General features: G+C 35.9%; 1 protein-coding gene across 1 annotated transcript; it reads left to right on the top strand.

Annotated features, from left to right (window-relative positions):
- Positions 1–20: 20 nt before the first annotated feature.
- Positions 21–22642, top strand: TERB2 (telomere repeat binding bouquet formation protein 2). Its single transcript, XM_001366889.4, has 7 exons — positions 21–257; positions 397–478; positions 2326–2465; positions 6709–6770; positions 9669–9754; positions 12257–12345; positions 22491–22642. The coding sequence occupies exons 1-7, from the start codon at positions 194–196 to the stop codon at positions 22634–22636; spliced, it is 669 nt and encodes a 222-aa protein (XP_001366926.1). The 5' UTR covers positions 21–193; the 3' UTR covers positions 22637–22642.
- Positions 22643–24904: the final 2262 nt, after the last annotated feature.

Genomic DNA, 24904 nt, shown 5'->3' on the forward strand with positions numbered 1-24904 from the left:
GCAACCACGTTCCAGGTTCCAGGTTCCAGGTTCCAGCCTCCCCTCCCCCACCACGGTGGCTACGGCAGCAGCCCAGCGCTTTTCCCGCCCATCCCCTCGCAGGGACCAATCAACAAACTCGTAAGGACCAATCAGCGAGCTTGGAAGGGGTTCGCGCGCAGAGTCAGAGGAAGGCGGCAGCGGCAGCGGCAACATGTTCAGGGACCAGCGAGCCTGGTTCTGTCGGAGCGTGGGCAAGGATCTTCAGGAACTCTGGGGTAGGGGACGCGCGGCCTTTGGGGTCACCCCACCTGGACTGGCGTCCCATCACTGCAAGGGAACCTGAGGAAGAGCTGAGTGAGCGCACTGCAGCCTTTGGCCTCCTGCACTTCTATTGATACCTCTTTCTCTCTACAGTGGCCCATGGCGGAGTAATCTGCAACCCTCGCGAGGCCGATTTCCTGTTCAGCTGTGACGCCTCTCACCCAGACACGATGAGGTATCCTTCTGCCCCAGCAACTTGCCAAGTGGCTCCTTTCTACCTGTTCTGCATCCTCGTCTTTCAGTATCCAAATCGCCCGCCATTTTGTGGCGGGCCACAGTAGCCTCGATCTGCATACCTCTCAAATAAGGAAATCAAGGGCCAAGGGCTCGAGATACCCAGAGCAGAGCTGGTGTTCTGTCAATCAATATGCATATGTATTAAGCATTTAGGATTTGGGGAGTCAAATACAAAATGAGAATTCCTGTAGCTTACACTGTCCTGGAAAATGTAAAGTGTACAGTAATTAAAAATGGAATATGTACTAGAATAAACAATACTAGAGTATATACAAGGGTATAAACAATACTAGAGTATATACAAGGGTGAGAGGTGGTGAGGAGGCAAATCAAGAAGTGACTCTTGAAGGAAATAGTATGGTCTGAGCCTTGAAGAAAATTAGGAGTTCCAAGGGTCTAGTTGTGAAGAGTATTCTGGGGTGAAGGATAGAATGCCATGTAAAATGCCATGTAAACTAGGCTAGAGTTTAGAGAGTGGTGTGTCATCATCTTGGAAATATAGCCTTGAACCAGATTTTTAAGGTTCAGAAACAGAACAGAAAAACTCCGCTTCATATTAAAGGCAATAGGAAGCCCTTGAATTAAGTGACATGCTTTAGGAAAAGCTATTTCTCAGCTTGTCTGAGACTTGGTTAGAGAAGGGAGAGTGTATTCAGGATCCCTATTAGGAGGTTACTTTAATAGGCCAGGTGAGAATCTAGAGAGTTTAGGGTCCAACCCCTTGTGGAAGATGGGGCATGCATGCAGAGCTGGCACTGGGGGAGCAGTTTCATTCTCCCTCTTCCTAGCGCCCCAGGACATTTTTTGCAGGACCCACCCCTTTGTTCAGGCACTCTCTCCCTCAGCTCTCTCTGGTAATGGGGATGGTGGGGTGGCAGTGGTGCTCACAGTTTGAATTTGCCCTTTGGGCATTCAAACTCAACTTTAAAGATTCACCAATGCTGGAAGTGACCAGTGTGACTAGAGATTTGGAATTAAATATAGTGGAGGGATAGAATTTATGAGACCTGGCATTTGATTGGAATTGGGCAAGTATGGCTCCTAGGTTATTAACCTGGCTTGCTGAAATAATGTGGGAGTCTTTGACAGAAAGATAGACCTTAGAAAAAGGATAAGTTTAAGGGTAAGGAGGGGAAAGATAATATGTTCTGTTTTGGATAAGACTTGCTGTAGCCTACAGGACATCCAGGTAGGCATTCAAAGATAATTAACTGGAGCTTAAGATAAGATGCTGATCTGGTGCTAAGAAATAATAGTTGGATTTATGAAAACAAATGTGATCATTGAGAGAGATTCTAGGGAGAAAAAGATGAAAAGGCCTATAGAGAACTGGAGTACAATTACAAATAGGGGGAGGAATATGGATCACAGTCAGTTAACTAAAAAGTTGATATTTTGAAGGGAGAAAAAAAAGGCCAAAGCATGACTGATGTCCTGAGAAAACAGTAATAAAGACAGAATGACTTTAGGAGGAGTGAGGTTCTGGTCAAATATGAGAATTCACCATCACCTCAGGGTTTAAAACTGAAAAGAAAAATCACATTAAATGTTTGAATAGGCTCCTGTTTATGGAACTGATAAATTATTGATGTGGACTCTAGCTTACTTCTTTTCCCTTCCCCTAATGCTTTATCCTCTTTGCCTTTTAAAGATTTGAAGTTTAAATTTAAACAGATCATTTCACCTTTTTCTTTTATTCACCAATCTGTTTTAAAGTGGTTTAAGGTATTGAATGTTGTAATATTTATTTTGCAAATGAAAACATTTCCTTTTTTTTTCTTCTAGAATATATCAAAGCTTTGATTACATGGAAGATAATGCTACAGTGTTTCATGCTTATTATCTCTCAGCAGTAGCCAAAGCTGTTTCGAAAAAAACAGTACCTTTGGGTCACTACGTCCTTCCACCTACCTGCCTACAGAAAGGTTAGGAAAAGTAAAAAGAATATAAAGATATTGAAGCATTTCAACAAGTTCAGTTACTCACTCAAAACCAATTCCTTAACTATGTTTTTTAGTCCTGTTCTTCATAACCCCATTTGGAGTTTTCTTGGCAAAGATATTGGATTGTTTTGCCATTTCCTTCTTTAACACTTTACATATGAGAAAACTGAGGCAAACAAGGTTAAGTGACTTTCCTGGAGTCACACAGTAACTGTCTTTATGTCAGATTTGAAGTTTGGAAGACTCATTCCTGACTTCAGGTCTAGCATTCTATCCTCTGCATCACCTGGCTTGCCAACTATTAAGTATGTTGGATCACAAGTTTTCCAAATCTCCTTTTACACTGTTTTCTCTTAGTTTGAGAACTTTCTTCACTACATTTTATTGTCTTCTATCTTATTGCAAGAAAATTCTTCCTTATACCCAAGGCATTCATGATACTTTCTGCTAATTTTTTTTTCCTGCTGTATCAATTTTGGTATTTAAAGAGAAGAAATTTTCATGTACCATCATCAATATTTTTAAACAGATTCTGAATGCTACCAATTCTTTACTCCATATTTCTTTCTTTTTGCCTTTCACATAAATTTTCTAGATTCATCAGAAAACTAAATTACATGGTTATTTTATATTCCAAATATATCCTGACATTCAAATCCCTCTACAGTTTTAATTCAGTGAAATAATTTGAATTTAATTAAAAAGCAAATAATAAACATCATACCATATACCAGGTGCTTAGGAATCAATGACAAAAATGAAAACAATCCTGCCTCAAGGAGCTTCCATTTTACAGGAGAATACAACATGTCTAGTCCAGTGGAAGGAACATTAGATTTGGAGACAGAAAACTTTGTGTTCAAATCCAGTCCTGCCATTCAATACCCATGTGATTTTAGAAAAATATCTAACCTATCTAGGCTTCATTTTCCTCATCTGCAAATAAGAGGGTTAGACTAGAGGGATCCTAAGGTCCCTTCTAACTTTTAAATTAATAATTTCACATAACAGATAATGAAATACAAAGTGATTTGAGGAAGGTGAGAACACTAACACTTGGAGAATTTCAGGGAGCTAAGCTGAGCTTTGAAATAAGGCTTCTGAGAAGAGAGGAAGGGCGAACTCTTTGGATAAGAGATGGCTTACAGGAATGCATGGAAAAGGAATGTAATATTTGCTTTGGGGAACAGCAAGTAGGCCACTTGGGCTGGAAGAAAGAGATACTAGGCCTAGAAGTTGTTATGAGGATGAAAAATAGATTTTTGGAGACATTGAAGGACAAAAGAACTATGATCAGAGATTATATAATCAGAAAGAAGGGACTTGATTTTGATTCAAGGTCAGGGGGGTGGCACAATTGTAGACTATAGTGAACTCTCAAGATTGACCATATTCTAGATGGCTAAATTGGAGTAAAGATGTAGGTTTGGAGTGATAAAGAGACTATTTGCAATTCAAAACACATTTCCCCATAAAAAATAATCTTACAAGTGGTAGCAAAGAAAGTCAAGCCAGAACAGAAAATTCCATGAGGTAACTGAGTCATATTATTGCTGTAGTACTGCCTCTATAGTTTCCATGGGAAAATTCATTCTGATTTCTAGTTTAAGACTGAGAACATCTCGACCTACTTTGGCAGGAGGGACCTTCCCTTTCTCACCACTTCTCTAGCTACTCTGCTGGTGGCATCAGCAAAGGGAGAAGTCCTTGAGGTAAAAAACCTGAATGTGGGGAGTGTTGACTCTATTAGGGGATTTGTGTTAAGGCATTTGTTAAACTAGATGATTCCCCCTATCCCTACTCCCAATCCCCATCAAAGCTCTTTATAAGTCCTAAGAATTCTTGAATGGATCTTAGCCATTCCAAAAGGAGTGTGTTGCAGAAATAAACCAAAAAAAAAAATTTCCCCCACATTCTTTTTAAAGTTGTGATTTGTTTATATTTGGTTGTTTAAAAATTAAATAATACAGGGGGCAGCTGGGTAGCTCAGTAGATTGAGAGCCAGTCCTAGAGATGGGAGGTCCTAGGTTCAAATCTGGTCTCAAACACTTCCCAGCTGTGTGACCCTGGGCAAGTCACTTGACCCTCATTGCCTAGCCCTTACCACTCTTCTGCCTTGGAGCCAATACACAATATTGAGTCCAAGACAGAAGGTAAGGGTTTAAAAAAAAATTAAAAATACAATTTTAAATATGGTTTTAATACTGAGCTTAAACATGCAAAAAGAATACAAACAGCACAAAAGAAGATTCTATACAAAATTATGAATTAATTTCACACTGTAAAACATTTAATAAATTTATTTTTGAAACTCCTATTTGTGCTTTCTTTTTTTCTCTTGCTTTTAAAAAATATTAAGGCTCTCATTTTTTTTCATAACAATTGCCTTTGTCTGTTACAGAAAAGAATGGGACTCCCTTGATGTTCACTTGCCCTGCCCCTTCTTCCATGTCTGTACATTTCTTCTCATAAACTCCATTTATGAAAAATAGCACCTTTTACCCTCCTCCCTTTATTGCTTTTCCCATTATAGCATTTTTCTTTTTATCCTCCTGTCTCTTTCCTTTCCTAGAACCCTCAGAACAGAACCAATCCTAGAGAGCCTCTATTTTATTTATAATTTTCCCCATTACCCTTTGAAGACTTTAAGGTTCTGAAGAGGAACTTGTTTCTTTCCTCACCTCAGATTAACTACCTCATTATACAGTTTCTTCCAATTTCCCAAATAGACTTACCTTTCTAGGTTTCTCTGGGCTTTTGTGTTTCTATTTTAGAGTTCCTGCTCAGATCTGATCTTTTCATCAGAAATACTTGAAAGTCTTCTATTAAACATTCCTAACCCTCCCCCCCCCCCCCCCATTATACTTAGCTCCACAGGGCAAGTTATTCTTGATTGGAAGCCTATAATCTTTTGCCATTTGGAATATCTTATTACAAGATCTCCTTTTATTTTTTAATAGAAGCTTCAATGTGTAATCTTGATGGTGGTTCCTTGGTTCTACAACTCATTTTTGGATGCTTACAGTCTTTTTTTTTCTTCTATAAGGAAGCTCCAAATTTTGGTTATGACATTCCTGGGTTATTTCCTTTGGGGGTTTTATTCAGGTAGTCATTGGGAGATTCATTCTATCTTTACTTTTCCCTCTGGTCTAATAGATCTAGGCAGTTTTCATTTATGATTTTTTGAAATAGAGTATTTAGGCTTAAAAAATAATAGTTTTCAGAGAATCTTAAGATTATTAAATTAATTCTTTATTAGTTTTCCACATCATTTGTTTTTGATAACAGTTATCTTATATCTTCTGTTTTATCCTACTATTTCTTGCTTTTTCACAGATTAATTGATTTCTATTTGGTTTATTCTTATTTTCAGAGAGTCCTTTCTTGGGTAAGGTTTAATTCTTTCCTTTCTAAACTATCTATATATTTAGTTACTCCTGCTTTTAAAAACTTTTGACTAATTGAATACTGGATTTGAGAAAGCCCACGATCACAGGAAACTCATCTAGTTATTATACTTATTATACAAAAACAAAGTATATGTTGAAGATCTGTGCCTGTCTATGACATAGCCACCAAGTTCCCTTTTGTACTGACTTGAATGTGCCATGGCATATATGAAATCCATCCAGGAGCTGCTGGGCACTTCTTCTAGAACTTTTGACTGACCATGTAGTAGCACTTGAACACAAGGGATATATTTTTTACTTGTTTGATTTTTTTGTTGTGTTTTAAGGAGCTGGCACCCTTAATAAATCTAGAGCAAGCAAACCCCAGGCACTTGTCATGAGTATATAAAGATATATTTATAGGTTTATATATATAATTCCTTTGGTGTCCCTCCCCTTCCCCACTTGGCCAAATCTGATCAGACTACCTCAAAACTATAAAGAAAATTCTGTTGTTTCCTGCGTTTTTCTTCATCATAATTGCATTACAATAGCATAATAACTATATTTTTTACTCAAACATTTCATGAGAATTAAAGTAATTCCAGAACTTAACCCCCAAATCTTCACATAGTTTGGGGGCAAAGCAGTTTTTAGAAGCAAATGTGAAATTTAAACATTTGTAATCCTGATGATCCTACAAGTTCAAACATGTATTTAATAAAAGTAGTTTGTAAATTATATAAACTAGAAGTTTTAGGCAAAGTTAAAAAATGCTACAATGTAAAATTAAAAATGTGTTTTTTTCTGAAGTGCATTTATTTTCTTTACTACAGAAATAAGAAAAAAAATTGGTAGTTTTATTTGGGAGCAGAACAATCATGTAATGACAGAGAAGGTAAGAATAAATGAGTGTTACATAGATTTAAAAGTGTACCTCTTCATTTTAGGAAAAATGCAATGTGGTGAAATATTTCATTTATTATTATTACTATTTCCATGAAGGTGATGAATAGATGATAATAATAATAGTAATACTAACAGATAATATACATATAGCACCTACTGTGTGCCAGGCACTGTGCTAAGTGCTTTACAAATATTATTTCATCTGATCCTTACAACCCTGGGAAGTAGGTACCATTATTATTTCCATTTTAAGTTGAGGTAACTGAGGAAATGGAAACCATATACTTAGTCATACAACTGGTAAGTGTCTAAGGCTGGATTATAACTCGTGTCTTCCTGATACCATGCCCAGAGTTATACCTACTGGACCACTTGGCCTGTAAGATTTTTTTACATAGCTTTCATTTCCAAGTATATTCATCTTCACTTCTCCATCCAGAGATATATTCCTTGTAATGAAGGATAAAAAAAGAAAAATAAGTATTTCAGCAAAACAAAACTATATGACGATTAAATATGTGAGCTGTTGCTATCACTGGGTTAAATGAAATTAAAAGTGATGATTATTATTTCATAATTAATTTGTTGCTCCGTTATATAGATTTATATAAATGTAAAATTATGTATGAGAAAATCAAGAAAGTAGCCACATTCCATTAAAAGAGAGATGTTTACATAACCCCAGTAACTCTGCTGGTATAGTTTTTGTATCTCCTTCTCCTGAATTGTACCTCTTCAGTAGCTTTAGAAAGTACGCTTTTTACTTTTTCTTTACAAAAGGTGAAAATTAGTTATATTTTCTATCATCAAACTGACTTAACCTTTCTAAATATATTGGGATAATTTTACATTTTTCTCCTTATTTTTATTTATTGGCCCCCCCACCTTCCCGTTTTCCACACCCTTATTCTTCATTTGGTAATACCTACATAGTTTTATTTATTTTTGTGTATTTTAAAAAATTTAAGACCCTAAATACATACTGTTAAATTTTTTGAAATTGCTGCCTCCGGGTGGGGGTGGGTGGTGGGGAGCTAGATGGCTCAGTGGATTGAGAGCTAGGCCTAGAGAAGGGAAGTCCTAAGTTCAAATATGACCTCAGACACTTCCTAGCTGTGTGACCCTGGGCAAGTCACTTACCCCTCATTGCCTAGCCCTTACCACTCTTCTGCCTTGGAAAGTAAGGGGTTAAATAAACAAACAAATGTAATAATAGCTTGTTTAATTGATAGCAGGCCTTTTCTCAAAAAAAGTTTGGGATAGTGGTCAGGGGAAATATGACATGGAGTCATCTCCAGAGGAATGGTGGGAATAGCTGATACCTAAGGCCCCTTCCTGCTCTAAGATTCCATGCCACACACTGGGTAGTCTTTCTCTAATTTTCAGACTCTGGATATCTTCAGTGCCCAAGAAATCTTATATGTGATGAATTTTAAAAAAGCTTTTAGGGTATTTATTGTTGTTGTTCTGTTTGTTACCACAGCTAGCTTTTTAGAAAAGAAAATTTCACGAGCACTACCGCATTTCCTAGACAACAATGAGGTTCCATAATATTGCTGAACAGCTGTGAGCAGCAACTGCTGGCATCTGTTAATGGGCATCCTGAATACGGGTGACTTATAAAGAAACAATAACAATCATCCCAACAAATGTACTTTTGAAAAAGCTACAAAAGTCAATGTAGAAGGGTCACTGAAATAGAGATTCTGTTACTGCCACAGCAACCAAGGTGGTTTCTAGTTGGTCACTGGATGGAATTAGGTAGAAATCACTTCTGATAAGGGAAGAGGAGGGAAAAAGCACTTCTGTAGTAGCATTTACTATGTACTAGGCATTGTGCTAAACACTTTACAGATACTATGTTCTGTGATCCTCAAAACTACTCTGTGAGGCGGGTGCTACTATTATCCCCATTTTATAGCTGGGAAAACTGGGACAAACAAAAGTTCAGTGACTTTCTTGGGATCACACAATTAGTAAGGTTCTGAGGTCAAATAGGTCACTCCAGCTAGCTGTCCACCCACCCTGTAAGGGAGAGATTGGAGAATGATGATGATCCAAAAAACTGTGGCAAGAAGTAAAATGGAGCATTCTTTAAGGTGAAGTGGAAAAAAGTGGTAGATATGGAGTCCAAAGTTGAAATTTCTAGTTTTGCTCCTTATTATTTCTAGATACCATATCACCAGAAGGGTCCCACTCCAGCAATTCTCTTTTGAAAAGTGCTCATCTCCCACAGCTCATATTAAAATATACCTTACCTTTCCAACCTTATTATTCTTTACATTCCCTCTCGTGTTCTGTAGTTTGCCCAAACTTACATTCTTGCTGTTTTTCATACATGGTTACTCCATCTCTAATTTCTACACCTATAAGATGCTGGGACAGTACTCTGACCTCACTTCTGACTCACAAGAGGCTATCAAATAAAAATATTTTTTGGTTGAACTTAGTGAAATACAGATTAATGTTTACTTGCTAGTTGCTGGACTTTGACCAAGAAGCAATTGGGCATTAAAATTGGTGACAGTAAGAGGGACAAATTCTGTAAGTTTTGGAATTTAATTCAATATATTTTCTTTTGTGAGGGATACCAGTAATAGAAGTAGTTATAGTACCCATCTTTTGAATGAAGCTGAGTCCATATTCAGTTATTTTAGAGCTAAATGCTCCATTTGGTACTTTAAAAAAATTTTAAGTTTTTAATTTCTTGTCATATTTCAATTTCATTTATTTCCTTGACCTTTATGGAATTTATTAGCCTGCCAAAAGGGTCCAAATGTTAAATTTTTTTTTAATGTTTAAAACATTTTACTTTTGTTTAAGAAATCATAAGCTGTCAAATAATTTGTAAACTCTTTTTTTACACAATTTATTTTCCTATTCACAGCATGATGAGGTAATGCCAAGAGAACTACAGAAGCTCAGAGAGAGTACTGAATTATTAAGAGAGACTGAAATGGATCCATCTATAAGGTATTATGTTTATCATTCCTTGTTTTTGGGATAATTATAAAAAATAAATACAAATCAATACTCTTTGAATTTATAGGGAGTAAAATGATGAATAAAGGGAGAAAAAAAATTAATACTACTTTGTTTCCCTAATATCTAGGTGAATTACTAAAAGACCAATAATATAACTATATAAAGTTTAATTTGTGTTACCAATCACAATTTTCTATATTCCTTCATTGCTTCATTTATCCAACAAGCATTCTGTATTAGGGAGCTGAAAAGTTTCATTAGGTCACAAATTTATAGTATAAAACTGTTGGTAAAACCAATAAGAATTAGGAAATAAACTCGATTTTTATTTGTTTTCAAGCGGAGCTGCTGTGTTTTGAAGTCTAGGTACTACCGAAATACCAATTTACTCAATTTGGCTCCCATCCTCTATTCTCTTTCTTTTTGGAAAGCTGTTTTTCCTTTTGAATAACTTTCAAGAGGGCTCTTGGTTTAGAAACCTGTTTGAAAGAAGTCAATAGGAGAGAGGCTGGTAGGAGGAAAAAATAATTACAGACAGAAGTATTAAGGGATTATCAAAAGAAAGAATAAGTGTAATTTTTAGGGCTTTAAAGGGTGGGGAATAATTATGCAGTAAATGCAATAGTTCAAATAAAAAAAAACAACAGAGATTCTGCCCTCTGTCCTAGGACCCTTAAATTCAAAGTTTTTGTTTTCCCTAAAATTTCTTTATAGCTACATAGGGCTTTTCCATTTGTGACCACCAGAGGACGCTGCAGAAGCACAGATAAAATTTTAGGCTTCTTCCCCTCAAAAATGCTTTAAATCACAAGAGCTGAAGAAGAGGAAAGAATTTGTGAAGAGGGAATTCTAACTTTAATTGTTGTGACAGAAGAGGAATTTATTTTGCCTGAATTATTTGACTTGGGTTTTTAGGACATACTCTTCCCAAATTGTTAAAATAATTTTGCAGATCTTTTATTTCATTGTTAGGAATCATACAAGTATTTGTGGTTTCTGTTTTCTATGAGCAATGTTATTTATTCTTAGAAGAATTTAAATGAGTCTGTTTCTTAATAATATATTTCAAGAAGATTAGTCTTTTATCTTTTAACATTTTAATATTTTTAAATTTATTTCTTAGATGTTTCCTAATTACATGGAAAAATTTCCTACCATTCATTTTTAACAAATTTTGAGTTTTAAATTCACTCCTTTTACTTGCCTGTCCCTGATTCCTTGAAAAGACAAGCAACATGATAGTGATTATACATGTAGTCTTGCAAAACATTTCCATATTAGTCATGTTGCAAAAGAAAACTCTCTCTTCCTCTCTCTTGCACACACACATGCACACACACACTTATACACACTTAAGAAAAAAATTTTAAAGTATGCTTCAATCTGTATTTAGAGTTCATTAGTTTTCTGTCTAGAGGTTGAATAGCATTTTTCATCATGGAAAGATCAGATTTTTAATTAAAATTATATATTTGTGTTACTGCAGTCAGATTTATGGAATCTGAGTGGTTTTCTAAACCACAAATGAAGCAAAAACCACTAAAGAAAAGACTTTCTTAGGGGCAGCTGGGTAACTCAATGGATTGAGAGCCAGGCCTAGAGAGGGGAGGTGCTAGGTTCAAAGATGGCCTCAGATACTTCCCAGCTGTGTGACTCTGGGGAAATCATTTAACCCCCATTGCCTAGCCCTCACCACTTTTCTGCCTTGGAACCAATACATAGTTATTGATTCTAAGGTGGAAAGTAAGGCTGTAAAAAAGGAAAACTTCCTTGTTCCAAGTAAAGTATGTTATCTGGAATAGTAAAGAATAGTGTGTTCTTGTTAATAACCATTTATAGCTTACTTGGCTTTTGAAAATGTCAAAATTTGATTAAATATAGAGGATGAAAACCATATTTACCATATTTTACATTTGTTTAATGATTCTAAAAACATTTCAAAATCTTATTCAGAATCTTGAGGTTATTAGGGATATTATCATTGGATGGACATACTACTTAATAGAGTTCTCATCAATAGAATGCTGAATAATAAGTTTGCTGTTTATATTTTATTATTATAATACCTGTAGCAATTTTTGAAATGTATCTACTATGCCTGCCTCCTTTTTTGTTGTATTTTTACTTAATCCTTTGTGCAAAATTGCATGGAATAATGAATTTACCCTTTCAAGACTTAGATCATCAATTATGCTTTTAAAAATATGGAGCTAATGGTCAAAATGAACCAAAGCTGTCCACCCTTTAACTCTTAACTTTGTAATCATGATTGCTTAGGAGCACAGAAAATAATATATATAAAAGTAAGATACCATTTAATAGTTTTATGCAATAAGACCTGAGTTCAGAATCAGGCATTGAAGTTACCATATGTTAAATTTAAATAAAGTGTTCTAGTGTGTGTGGTTTTTTTTTATCTGAAGTAGAATCCAGGAAAAGAAATACAGATTGTAACTTATGGGGCTTTGCCCTGTATATTTCATTTTGCAGCACAAAAAAGCATTTCTCAAGGACTCCAGTTACAGGAAAGCAACTATTTTATCCTCTTCACAATTATCCAGTGAATAACATGGTAACAGGTAAAAAAAAAACAAACAACAAAACTAATGGAACCATACCCAATGAGGAAAAGAAAATAGTGAGCAAGTAGAGTTAAGAGTGTACATTATTACTATTTTTTCAATTTAAATTTTTTTGTTATGAACTTAACAGATACAAACATTATACAAAGAGGAACAAAAAGGCAGTTAGCACTACCTTATAGGTAGTTTGATTCTGAAGAGCTGAACTTGTTCTATTCAGTTTAAAAAAAAAACACATTGAATTTAACACATTTAGTAACAAAATTGATTTTTGTTCCTTTCTGAATTTTTTCTGCTATACATTTTTTATTAATTTAAATTTTTATTGCCCTCCAAAACACACTTCTATATTGGACATTGTTATAAGAGCACACTCATTCATAACCCAGACCCCTAAATAAAACCATAAATACATTGATGCGAGAAAGATGACTCCAACAGTTTTTTCTCTGGAGGCAGATAGCATTGTCTGTTATAAATCTTTCAGGATTGTCACAGATCATTACATTGCTGAAAGTAGGCAAGTTTTCACAGATAATCATCATCCAATATTGCTTTTACTGTGTACCATGTTCTCCCAGTTCTGTTTATTTAGCCCATCATCAGTTCCTATAGATCTTTCCAGCCTTTTCTGAAATCATCTTGCTTATCATTTCTTACAGCACAATAGTATTCCATTACCAACATGTACTACAATTTGTTCAGCCATTTCCCAATTGATGGACATCCCCTCAATTTCTAGTTCTTTCCTGAAGTTTATTTAATTTCTCTTTTAAGAATTTGGAGGCTAGGCAGAGGTCCTAGGTTCAAATTTGACTTCAGAAACTTCCTAGCTATGTGACCCTGGGAAAGTCACTTAATTCCTATTGTCTAGCCCTTAACCCTCTTCTGCCTTAGAACCAATATACAGTATTGTTCTAATTTGGAAGGTAAGGGTTTTAAAAAAAATTTGGAGACTATACAATTAGGTACATTATGTTTAGTATTGTTAATTACTTCATTCTTTATAGTACCTGTTAGCAATATATAATTTCCTTCCTTATCTCTTTTAATCAGATCTATTTTTGCTTTAGCTTTGTCTGAGATAATAATTGCTTTTTCGGCTTTTTTTTTTTTTAACTTCAGATGATACACAATAAATTCTTCTCTGGCTCCTTACTTTTATTCTGTGTGTGTCTCCCTGCTTCAATTGTGTTTCTTTTAACATATATAGTAGGATTCTGGTTTTTAATACACTCTGCTCTCCACTTTTCTTTTATGGGTGAATTTATTCCATTCACATTTAAGTTAAGATTACCAACTCTGCATTCCCCTCCATCTTATTTTCCCCTTTTGATCCTGTTCTTTTTCTTTTCACTCTGTTCCTCCTCACAAGTATTTTGCTTTTCATCACCCCCTCTTCTTCCCTCTCCCTTCTATCATTCCCTCTTTACCCTTATCTTATACCCCTCCTACTTCTCTATAGGATTCTATAACCTGATGAGTATGGTTGTTATTCTCTCTCTAAGCCAGTTGGGATGAGAATAAGATTTAAGCACCATCACCATTCTCATCCTTCCCTCCCCTATAATATTTTCCATGCCTCCTTAGTTGAGATAATTTACCCCATTTCATCTCTCCATTCCCTTTTTGCCTCAGTGCAATCTTCTTTTTAATCCCTTGGTTTTTTCGATTTTTTTTGCATACCATGTCATCCCAATCAGCTTACTTCCACATCCTCTGTCTATGTATACTCCTTCTAACTGTTCTAATGCTGATAAAAATGCTGATCAGCCATAAAATGTAGACTGCCTTATGCTGGGATCCCAGACCTTACTGTAGGCTTAGAACTTTACTGGGTGTGTCTTGGGTTGCACTGCTATTGAAGTAGGCAGGGTTTCAGGGTCTGGATGCTGGCTTGATCCCAGGTTCAGAATCTGGAACAGTTGACATGGGGTTGGGGGACTTGCTGTTGTCTCCTTGTAGCTTCCTGCTGGTTGTGTTTTACTTTCATCCCATTGAATCATACATTTTCTGCCTGCCTTTCAAGTTGTTCTCTGTATGAAATTGCTTCAGTCCAATTTCTTGTTGGTTCTTTAACTTCAGTATTTCTTTTGTGACATTATTTTGTGGTTGATTGGAGAAGATTTTCATGGTGGTTTGAGATCTCCCTACTTCTACTCTACCAGCTTGTTCCTGCCTCTAGGCTTCTGCTCTGCACTTTTAAAATATTTTATTAATGCTATTTTTCTGCTTCTTTGGCATCTCTATCACTACCCATCAAATCATCCCTCTCATCATATAGAAATCATCTCGTTACAATAAGTAGAGTCAAATGTGGAAGGTGAAAGATGAAATGCCTGAGGAAACAAAGGTTTGATTTTCCATAAATTTTGATTTATTAAGCCATGCATGGCAGTTGTATAACAAATTGGGACCAGACCTCCTAAGCTTGGCACTGTACTCTGAATATAGGGGTAAACAGACTTTTTACTCATTAAAAACAATAAACAAGGCCAAGTAATTAAAAGGAAACATTGTAACATTAGGCAATCTAATTTCTAACTGGATGAAAGATGAGGCATTTTCCAAGTTGTGAGGGAAGAACAAACAGGTGCAATTCTCTGAATTCAGAGAAAGAGGTGTCCCACTGCTCCTGTCTGTGTAAACAATCAAAGGAACATGGAAAAAATAACTGATTGATGAGTATGGGACCAATTTTAGATAAGACATAAGGGTTGCTTTAGATGCACAAAAGTGAGAAAACTTGCATCAATCTTTGGTTCTGAGTTTCTAGTCAGCATAACTTAGGTCCTTAGTTAAGGGTCTCTAAGAAGCAGTTCAAGGTGGTCCAGTTTCCCAGCCACATAGAGCTAAGTTCAAACATTTCAGCAAGGTTTACTCCCAGTTCCCACAAGTGAATAAAAATTTCCCACAAATCAGAAATTGGATTAGACCTATAATGGAATAGGGTACTGAGCTCGCTCAAGAATTGAGTCACAATGGCACAGTGGATTGAGAGCCAGGCCTAGAGATGGGAGGTCCTAGGTTCAAATCTGGCCACAGACACTTCCTAGCTTTGTGACCCTGGACAAGTCACTTAACCCCCATTGCCTAGACCTTACCACTCTTCTGCCTTGGAAACAATCCACAGAATTAATTCTAAGATGGAAGGTAAGGATTAAAAAAAAAAAGAATTGTCACAAGATGGAGTTACTATAGATCACTGAATTCCCACTATTAACCACTTGCTGTCCTAGTCCTCTCAATTCTCTCACAAGCAAAACAATTCAACACATTGGTCATCTCTGAAAATGCATGTCTCATTCTATATCTCTACTATACTGAATAGAGTTTTGCAGACTTTCAGAAGTGTTTTACATTTCATCATTGTCGTTGTCATATAAATTGTTTTCTTGTTAGCACCTTACAGATGCTATGATACTGCATTTATTAAAAAAAAGAAAAATGCTGTCAGTAATTAATTGGCTTAGAAGAATCCTGGCTTGTATGTTTAAAGGTGACAAGTAACATCTAAAGATAGATGAAAGACATTAATATTGATGATGCAATTAAGACATGAAGTAAGATTAGGACATGCAATAGTGCTACTATAACTCATTCTTCATTGCTGGATAAAGAGAAGAGTTGGGCTATATAATAGTTAAATTGGTGTTTTGACTAAATAAGAGAGTTATAAAGTGGTTGCCAGTTATTATCCCTTAAGTCAGGAAAAGTGTTATCAGCTTTTAACAATTTTGTTTAATTGGAATATTAGTTAAAAGAGGGAAATGTGGAAGGGAAAGAGAAAAGGAGACTGCCTAGCCTACTCTAAATGCTGATCTTGTGGAATGAAGCTTGCTCCTCAACAGAGTTTTAATCTCCATGTGGAAATCTAGTTATTCACCAGCCAGTCAGGCAGGATCCAGGCAAGGTCCCAATGCAGAAAAACCCTCATGAACTAAGCTCACTAAGGCAGCAGTGAACCCAATAAAAAAGTCCCTGACTCCAAGAAGCTCCAAATCGGAAAGTCAAAGTCCCAAAGCCAAAAATTCCAGTAGAAAGGCCCAAAGCTGCTCCAAGTTGAAGTTGAAATCCAAAAGCCCCAAAGAGCCATCCTCCATAGAAGAATTCCAAAGGAGAAGCCTCAAGGAGAAGTCCCTTGGATAGGAAGTTCAGGACTTTTTATAGTCCTTTTTTCCACATCACTTCCTGTCCCTACCCCACTTTATGGGAACTAATCACTGTCTTTCAAGTTGCCTAGCACTGTTGGGGCATGGGAAGGCAGGAGGAGGACAGTGGCTTCTGGAGTTGTCACCCACTCTAGCAAGTGACTTGTGAACTCTCATACTTAGTTTCTGGTAAGGTACTAAGTAGGGGCACTTAAGTTTTTGACTGATTAACTTAAAAGTCACTGATTGATAGACAAAGAGAGTTTGATTCACTCTTTACAATCCCTCCTGTGATTCTTTGGGAGACTAGCCTCCCCAGTGAATCATTTAACATAACCAGCTTATACCTCTAAAGATCTTCTAGCTATAGGTGCACACAATATTTCACTTTCTAAGAGGAAATTATAATAGTTGGAGATAAGAGAGAAATAAAAGATAGAGAGCAAAACCAATGTTTGCTAGGTGAATTGACAAAAAGCTAATTGGGGGCAGTCCCCTTTGGCATAAGAGTTTACATTCAGAATAAATGTGTTCAATCCTCTTCAGTTCAATCAATTATATCCCAAAGTTCATTCTGGATCTTCTGATACAGTGTAGGTTTCTTTATGGAACTTTCTTCAAACAGTTCACTTTCTTGATTTGAGGAGTTAGTTTCTTTTCCTGAAATTTTTCTCAAAAATTTTTAAGTCTTGGATTTTACAAAAATTATACAGCTATTACCCCTTCTCAATCCCATTCCACACACTATCATCATTCCCTCTTCTACCAAAAACAAGGTCAAATATAATTCTAGAAAATGGTTGGTGGTCATACTAAGAATTATCTTAGTCAGCTCAAGGTTTGGTAATGTGTGCTGGAGATCTGTGTGATAGAGTGGATTGACTGCTGAATTTGGAGACCTGAGTTCAAATCTATCCTTAGACATTGGCAGTGTGAACCTTACAAGTCACAGTCTTTCGGTGCCTCAGTTTTTTCACTTGTAAAATAGGGATAATAATAGCAACTTTGTTCCAGGATTGTTATAAGGATCAAATGAGATAATATTTGTTAAGTGCTTTGTAAACCTTAAAGCAATTTCTTAGTTCTAGCTACTATTATTATTGATGATCTGAAGGAAAAATAAGTATTTGTTTCTGTTTTCTTATGAATTTATACATTGACAAATAATTCTTCCCTCCCCCATTTATATTTCTATATTCAACATTTTTAAAAAAAATCCAATTTGTGGAAGGGTGGGGGGAGGCAGAGTTAGGAAAGAGCAATTTGTTAGTAGCTTTTAGTATTCTCTATGGCAATTTATGATTCTTTGATCATTCAAAAAACAAGCATTTGCTGAGTTACCTTCAATGTGTTAGGGGTGCAAAAACAAAAAAAGACATCCAGTTCTAGAACTGAAGGTGCTCACATTTTTGGGGTGGAAAATGACACTCACACATCAAATAAACACAAAATACATACCAGGTAAATGCAAAGGAATGAGGAGGGGAGAAGGGTCTCTAGTACCTGCAGGTGCTAGGAAGGACCTCCTGTAGAAGATGACATGAGTTGAGACAGTATGCTAAGAGGCAAAGGTGAGGTGAGAGTTCACTATAGGTATGGGAGGACAGCTTGAGCAAAGACTCTTGTCATATACATAGCTCAAATACATATACAGAGACTCTTGTCATTATGTAGGAAAAAGTAGGCTTGTCTTAGATCTTAGAATAGAAAAAGTAGTATGTGTATATATGTGTTTGCATATGAACACACATATATGTGAATCTCTATAACATCCAGTCGGCTTAAAATAACAACATATGTAATGGTTAAACATTTGATTCTCAAAACTGTCACCTTGGTCTCTGTTTCCTTCTGAATTTCCCTCTCTTATGTGTATTTTTTAGGGTCTCTCTCTCTCTCTCTCTCTCTCTCTCTCTCTCTCTCGCTCTCTCTCTCTCTCTCTCTTTCTCTCTCCACTGTTTCCTCCCACCCCTCTCTTCAAAGAATTCAGTTCAATGTTCAATTCAATAAAAATTTAGCACCTATTATGTGCCAAAAGCTCTGGAGATACAAAAAGAGGTAAAAGACAGTTCCTCAAGGAGCTTACATTCAAATGGAGGAGAAAACAAGCAAACAAATATATATGAAGTGAGCTATGTAAAGGATGGATAAATAGGAAATAATTAACAGAAGGAAGGCACTAGAATTAAGAGGGGTTGGGAAAGGTTTCTTGCAAAAGGTGGGATTTTAGTTGGGACTTAAAAGAAGCCAGGGAGGTCAGTAGTTGGAGCAGAGGAAAAAGAGCATTCCAGACATGGGGGCCTGAAAAATACTCATAGCTGAGAGATGGAATATCTTGTTCATGGAACATCAAGGAGACCAGTGTTACTGGATTGAACAACACATCACAGTAAGTAAGGTGTAAGAAAGGTAGAAAGGAGCTAGATTATTTTTTCTCTTTTTTTAAAATTTAGAATAATTTTCCATGGTTGATTCCCACCTACCTCCTTCCCCACCCCCTCTCAGAACTGACAAGCAATTCTACTGGATTATACATATATCATTGTTCAAAACTTATTTCTATGTTATTCATATTTGAAGTGGAATGATCTTTTAACATAAAAACCATAATCATATCCCCATCTAAGTACATGTTTGATCCTATGTTTCTCTTCTGCATTTATGTTCCCACAGTTCTTTCTCTGGATGTGGATAGCATTCTTTCTCATAAGTTCCTCTGGATTGTCCTGGGTCATTACTATTAGAAAAATCCTATTACATTCGATTGTGCCATAATGAGACTCTGTGTACAATGTTCTTCTGGTTGTGCTCCTTTTGTTCTGCATCAATTCCAATTTACATGGAATTCCTCCAGTTCATTTCAGCACAGTGATATTCCATCACCATCAAATACCACAATTTATTCAGTCATTCCCCAATCGATGAACACCCCTTCGTTTTCCAATATTTTTACCACCACAAAGAGCACGGCTATGAATATTTTTGTACAAGTCTTTTTCCCTATTGTTGCTTTGTGGTACAAACCCAGCAGTGGTATGGCTGGGGCAAAGGGTAGGCATTCTTTTAAAGCCCTTTGCACATAGATCCAAATTGCCTTCCAGAATGGTTGGATCACTTTACAACTCCACTAGTGTCCCAATTTTGCCACATCCCCTCCAACATTTATCACTTTCCTTTGCTGTCATTTTGGCAAGTTTGCTAGGTATAAGGTGTTGAGTTTTTTTTTTTTAAACACTTACCTTTCGTCTTGGAGGCAATACTGTGTATTGGTTCCAAGGCAGAAGAGTGGTAAGGGCTAGGCAATGGGGGTCAAGTGACTTGCCCAGGGTCACACAGCTAGGAAGTGGCTGAGGCCAGATTTGAACCTAGGACCTCCCATCTCTAGGCCTGGCTCTCAATCCACTGAGCTACCCAGCTGCCCCCTGTTGAGTTGTTTTAATTTGAATTTCTCTAATTAAAAGGAATTTGGAACATTTTTTTCATGTGCTTATTGATAGTTTTTCTTTATCATATGAAAACTGCCTCTTCATGTCCCTTGACCATTTGTTGATTGGGGAATGGCTTGATTTTTTGTAAATTTGACTTAAGGAGCTAAATAAAGGACTTAGCATTTTGTAGTTTATCTTGGAGGAAATAGGGAGCCACTGGAATTTGTTGAGTAGGAAGGTGACATGATTAGAACTTCATTTTAGGAAAATCACTTTAGAAGCTAAATGGAGGATGGGTTGGAGAGTGGAAAGACTTGAAGCAGACAGACCCTCTCCCCCTTCATAAGCTATTACAATGTAAGGTGATGAGATCCTGCCCCTAGAGGGATAGCAGTGTCAGAGGAGAGAAGGTGTATTTGAAAGATCTTGCAAAGATCAAATTCATAGGGCTTGGCAACAGCTTGAATTTGGGGTGAGGAGGGGTGAGAGATAGTGAGGAATCCAAGATGATGGCTAGGTTGTGAGTCTGAGGGATTGGGAAGATAGTGTTGACCTCTACAGAAATGGTGAAGATAGGAGGAAGGGAGGGTTTTGGGGAAAAGATAATGAGTTCTGCTTTGTATATATTGAGTTTAAGATGCTTATTGTTTTCCCATTTTAAGATGTCTGGAAAAGGAGTAGGAAAGGTAGATTTGAGAATCATCAATATAAAGATGGTAATTAAATCCACAGGTGCTGATGAGGTCATCAAGTGAAGGAGTTTAGAAGGAGAAGAGGACCCAAGACAGAACCCCAAGTGATACTTATAGTTAGAAAGTATGATCTGGAAGAGGATCCAGCAAAGGAGACAGAGGAGTGGTCAGATAGGCAGGAGGCGACCCAGGAAGAAAATGGGTCCCAAAAATCTAGAGAGAAAAGATTACCACGGAGGAGAGAGTCATCAGGAGTGTCAAAGGCTGCAGAGAGGTCAAGGAGGATGAATATTGAGAAAGGTCATTGGATTTGGCAACTAAGAGATCATGAGCAACTTTGGAGAAAACAGTAAGAATGATAAAGTCATGAGATTGTAAGGAGTGAGAAGAGAAAATGTGGAGGCATTTTTTTTGTAGGTAGCCATTTTGAGGGTTTTAGCTACAAAGAGCAGAAGAGAAATAGGATAACAGCAGGGTTAAAAACACGGTTCTTATAACAAATAGCACAGTCAAGCAAGCAAATGCATACAACTTAAAACCATTTTGGTAATAGAAGATCTGTAGCAGATTATTTTGCCCTAATTTTTAGCACTAAGCAAAGAAATTATAAAATTACAGGGCTTTGTGTTGTAATTATTGTTGAAATACTCATTCCATTATGTCTTATATCTATTTATTTTGGCTTAAAATTGTTGTATAGTAAGTTCAATGTTGCTCAGGCTTTATAAACATGAAAGTACTTCTGATAACTTAATTTGACATAAGGTGCTATAGAAAACTAGAGCAAATTTTCAACTAACACAGAAAAGTTAGTAACTTTCCTTTGCTAAAAATTGAATAGTGCCACAGTTTAGGAATTTGTTTGTCCAAAAATATATGTCACATTCTGCACCTTGAAAACATTTCCCCTCTTGTTAGGAGGTGAACAGCTTATTTCATCATTTCCCCTAGAGTCTTTGTTGTTTTTTGCATCGATCAGAGTTCTTAAGTCTTTCAGAATTCTTTTTATTTAAAGTGTTTTTGTTTAAATTGTCTGATTCCCTGCTCCCACCTATACAAAGAATTCTAGTGGCTCCCTATTACCTCAGGATCAATTATTAAGTCTCTTTTTAAAACCCTTTATATTCCTCTTATTTGGCTGTTTATTATTGAAATGAATAGAGTACTGAGTCTGGAGTCAAGAATACCTGAATTAAAATGTGGCCTCCATAATTTATGTCATAGTTATATGACCCTGGGCATGCCATTTAACCTCTGTCTGCTTCTTATTCTCTCAAGTGAAAAATGGGACAATAATAGCACTTACCTTCTAAGGTTGTTGTGAGAATTAAGTGAGATCAGTTTAGAAATGTGCACAGTGCCTGGTACATAGTAGACTTTAAGTAAATGCTTGTTTCCTTCCTTCTTTCCTACTTTTCCAATTTTCTCATATTTTACACCTTACTACATACTCAGTCATCCAGTGATACTGACCTCCTTGCTGCCCTTCGAACAAGACACTCCACTTCCTTATTCTGGGCATCCTCTCTGGCCATTCCCCATACCACTCTTGCCTAATCTTTATCACCTGGCTTTCTTCAAATCCCACCTAAAATTCCACTTTCTACAAGAGATCTTTCCTGATTCCCCTTAATGCTAAGACCTCCCCTCTGCTGATTATCTCCAATTTTTCTTGTCTGCATCTTGTTTGTACATAGTTGTTTGCCTTTTTTTCTCCCCTATTAGACTGTTCCCCGTCTAAACAGTTTCATTGTGATGACTGGAATCTTACCTTCTTTTCTATGTAGTTTTTCACTAGTTCTAAATCAAAGGACCAAAGAAAATTGAAAACAAGGAAGTCTGACACTTCAAATATGGTTTTCCCTCTGTAGGTTATATCTCTATTGATACCATGAAGAAATTCCTTGGGGAACTACATGACTTCATTCCTGGAAGCTCAGGATACTTGGCATATCATGTTCAGAAAGAAATCAATGTCTTTTCTGCTGTAAAAAATAAATTGAAGAGAAAATGTTAAATTGGATTATCCTCTGCTCATCTATTTTCTATAAAATGTTACTAAATTAAGCATTGATTAGTTTTACTGTTCTTTTTTAAATTATATTTTTTCTTCTTCAATATTAATGTTAGAACTTTTTTTCATTAGAAAACTTAAAACCATTTTGGTAATAAAAGATCTGTAGCAGATTATTTTGCCCTAATTTTTAGCACTAAGCAAAGAAATTATAAAATTACAGGGTTTTGTGTTGTAATTATTGTTGAAATACTCATTCCATTATGTCTTATATCTATTTATTTTAGCTTAAAATTGTTGTATAGTAAGTTCAATGTGGCTCAGGCTTTATAAACACGAAAGTACTTCTGATAAGAACTTAATTTGACATAAGGTGCTATAGAAAACTAGAGTAAATTTTCAACTAACACAGAAAAGTTAGTAACTTTCCTTTGCTGAAAATTGAATAGTGCCACAGTTTAGGAATTTAGATTTCTTGTGCTAAAAGCTATTGATAAGAATGAAGTCTACAAAAAATTAAGCTTAAATCTAATAATTATTTTAAATATATTTTACATATTAATTAATAATTTAATAACTAATTAAGTTTAATGTTAAGCATGGTCTGGAGAAAAATTGAGAAAATATACCTTCTGCCTTTTCTTTGCACAGGTTCTGGGGATGGAATATTATATATGCTGTCAAGCTCAGTTTGTGTGGTATTGTTTTTGCTCAGCTGTTTTTTTCCCCCTTTTCCCCCCAAATCCCAAGATATGGTTCTCCTGGTAAGGGAAAGAGGAAGGATATATTTTGAATTAAAGGTGATATTAAAACAAATGATAGCAATAATTTTTTAAGAGAACAAACATGTAGATATGCTTTTAAAGTTTTTACTAATATAGCATAGAACTGGAAGAAAACCTTAGAGATCATTTAGTAGATTTATCTCATTTTATAGATGAGGAAAAACTGAGGCCAGAGGTTTGCCCAAGGTTATAGTATAATTAGTATAAATAAGTCTAGAATTGGTTATTAGTATTAGTATAAGAGCTAATTAGTATAAAAGCTAGGACTAGAATCCAAGTCTCCTGACTCCAAGGCCATTTCACTCTATCATATGAAATATGCCATAGCATATATGTCACAGTTACCTATATTGCTGAAGGGTCCCAGATGTCAACAAAACTTGAAAAATTTAATAAGAGTCAGGGAAACACTCCTGTCTATAGAATGTAATTGTGTAAATATTTTGGTCCTTTGCTAAGAGATTGTAATCTTTAGTATAAATCACAGTAGATAAAAGTTAGAAATACGTAATACTTATGGAGAATAATTATCCATTATATCTATTTAGGTATGTTTGGCAATGTTCTTGTGATCACTATTCTGCCAAGAACTAGACCACTTCCTTTTTCTACCCCTTAAATGATCGTATACAAGTAATCTCTATTTAGACCATAGGATACATAGAACAAAATAGAATGTTGAAGCATTTTACCATCTGGAAATTGTGCATACTTTAAAGGAATTCTGTATAGATTTAATTAGAGATTGAAAATGGAATTTTTATTGTTTCATTATCATATCATGAATATTAGAGTAGGATTGAAGACTAGCTTATAAGTGCATCTCAATAATATTTGGATACTTTGAGAGGATAATACCACATTTTTTAATACCACATTTCTTTTTAATGTTCCTGTAGTAACTCTAACATGTTGCAAGGAAATAACTATTAACATGTGATCATTTCTAATGCATTGACTTCTTTAACTGTAAACTTTTATAGTGGGATTCCTGCTGACACAAGTAATAGTGGAAATGTGAGGAAGAATATCTTTCTCTATCCTCTTCATTTTTCTGATACTAGGGTTTACAGGTTAGTGAACTGCATCCTCCCACAGGTCCCTTTCCCCTAAATTTTCACCAGTGATTATTTTAAGTATCCTAATGCCAGGCCATTTTGATAGTTACTGGGCTGATCCCCTGGTAAACAAATTCCAGAGTCTGAATCATAAAGTCTTAAGGCATCAGAAGTGGTCATTTACCAATACTCAGACCCATTGTGACCTGTTAAGAATCTCTACAGAAATACAAGGTAGCCTGATATAATTTTTTCTAACAGTTCACTCAAAGAGTATTGAGAAATAGTGGTAGGAAGAAAACAGCTTTCATCAGTATATGAGTGTGTTATATTCAATTGGTAAAATAGATAGGGAAATATCTCCACATGTTTAGGTAGCTTTGACAGTAATGATAGTCTTTTCATCCCCTTGCTTGCCTTGTGTTTTC

Source organism: Monodelphis domestica, chromosome 1 (genome assembly GCF_027887165.1).
Source record: "Monodelphis domestica isolate mMonDom1 chromosome 1, mMonDom1.pri, whole genome shotgun sequence".
In the NCBI taxonomy this organism is placed as follows: Eukaryota; Metazoa; Chordata; class Mammalia; order Didelphimorphia; family Didelphidae; genus Monodelphis; species Monodelphis domestica.

Excerpts from the sequence above, each read along its gene's own strand:
- TERB2 (XM_001366889.4), top strand. The coding sequence starts at position 194 with ATGTTCAGGGACCAGCGAGCCTGGTTCTGTCGGAGCGTGGGCAAGGAT. Across the intron at positions 2,466-6,708 it reads ACCTACCTGCCTACAGAAAG|AAATAAGAAAAAAAATTGGT; the intron begins GTTAGGAAAAGT and ends TCTTTACTACAG. Across the intron at positions 6,771-9,668 it reads ATCATGTAATGACAGAGAAG|CATGATGAGGTAATGCCAAG; the intron begins GTAAGAATAAAT and ends TCCTATTCACAG.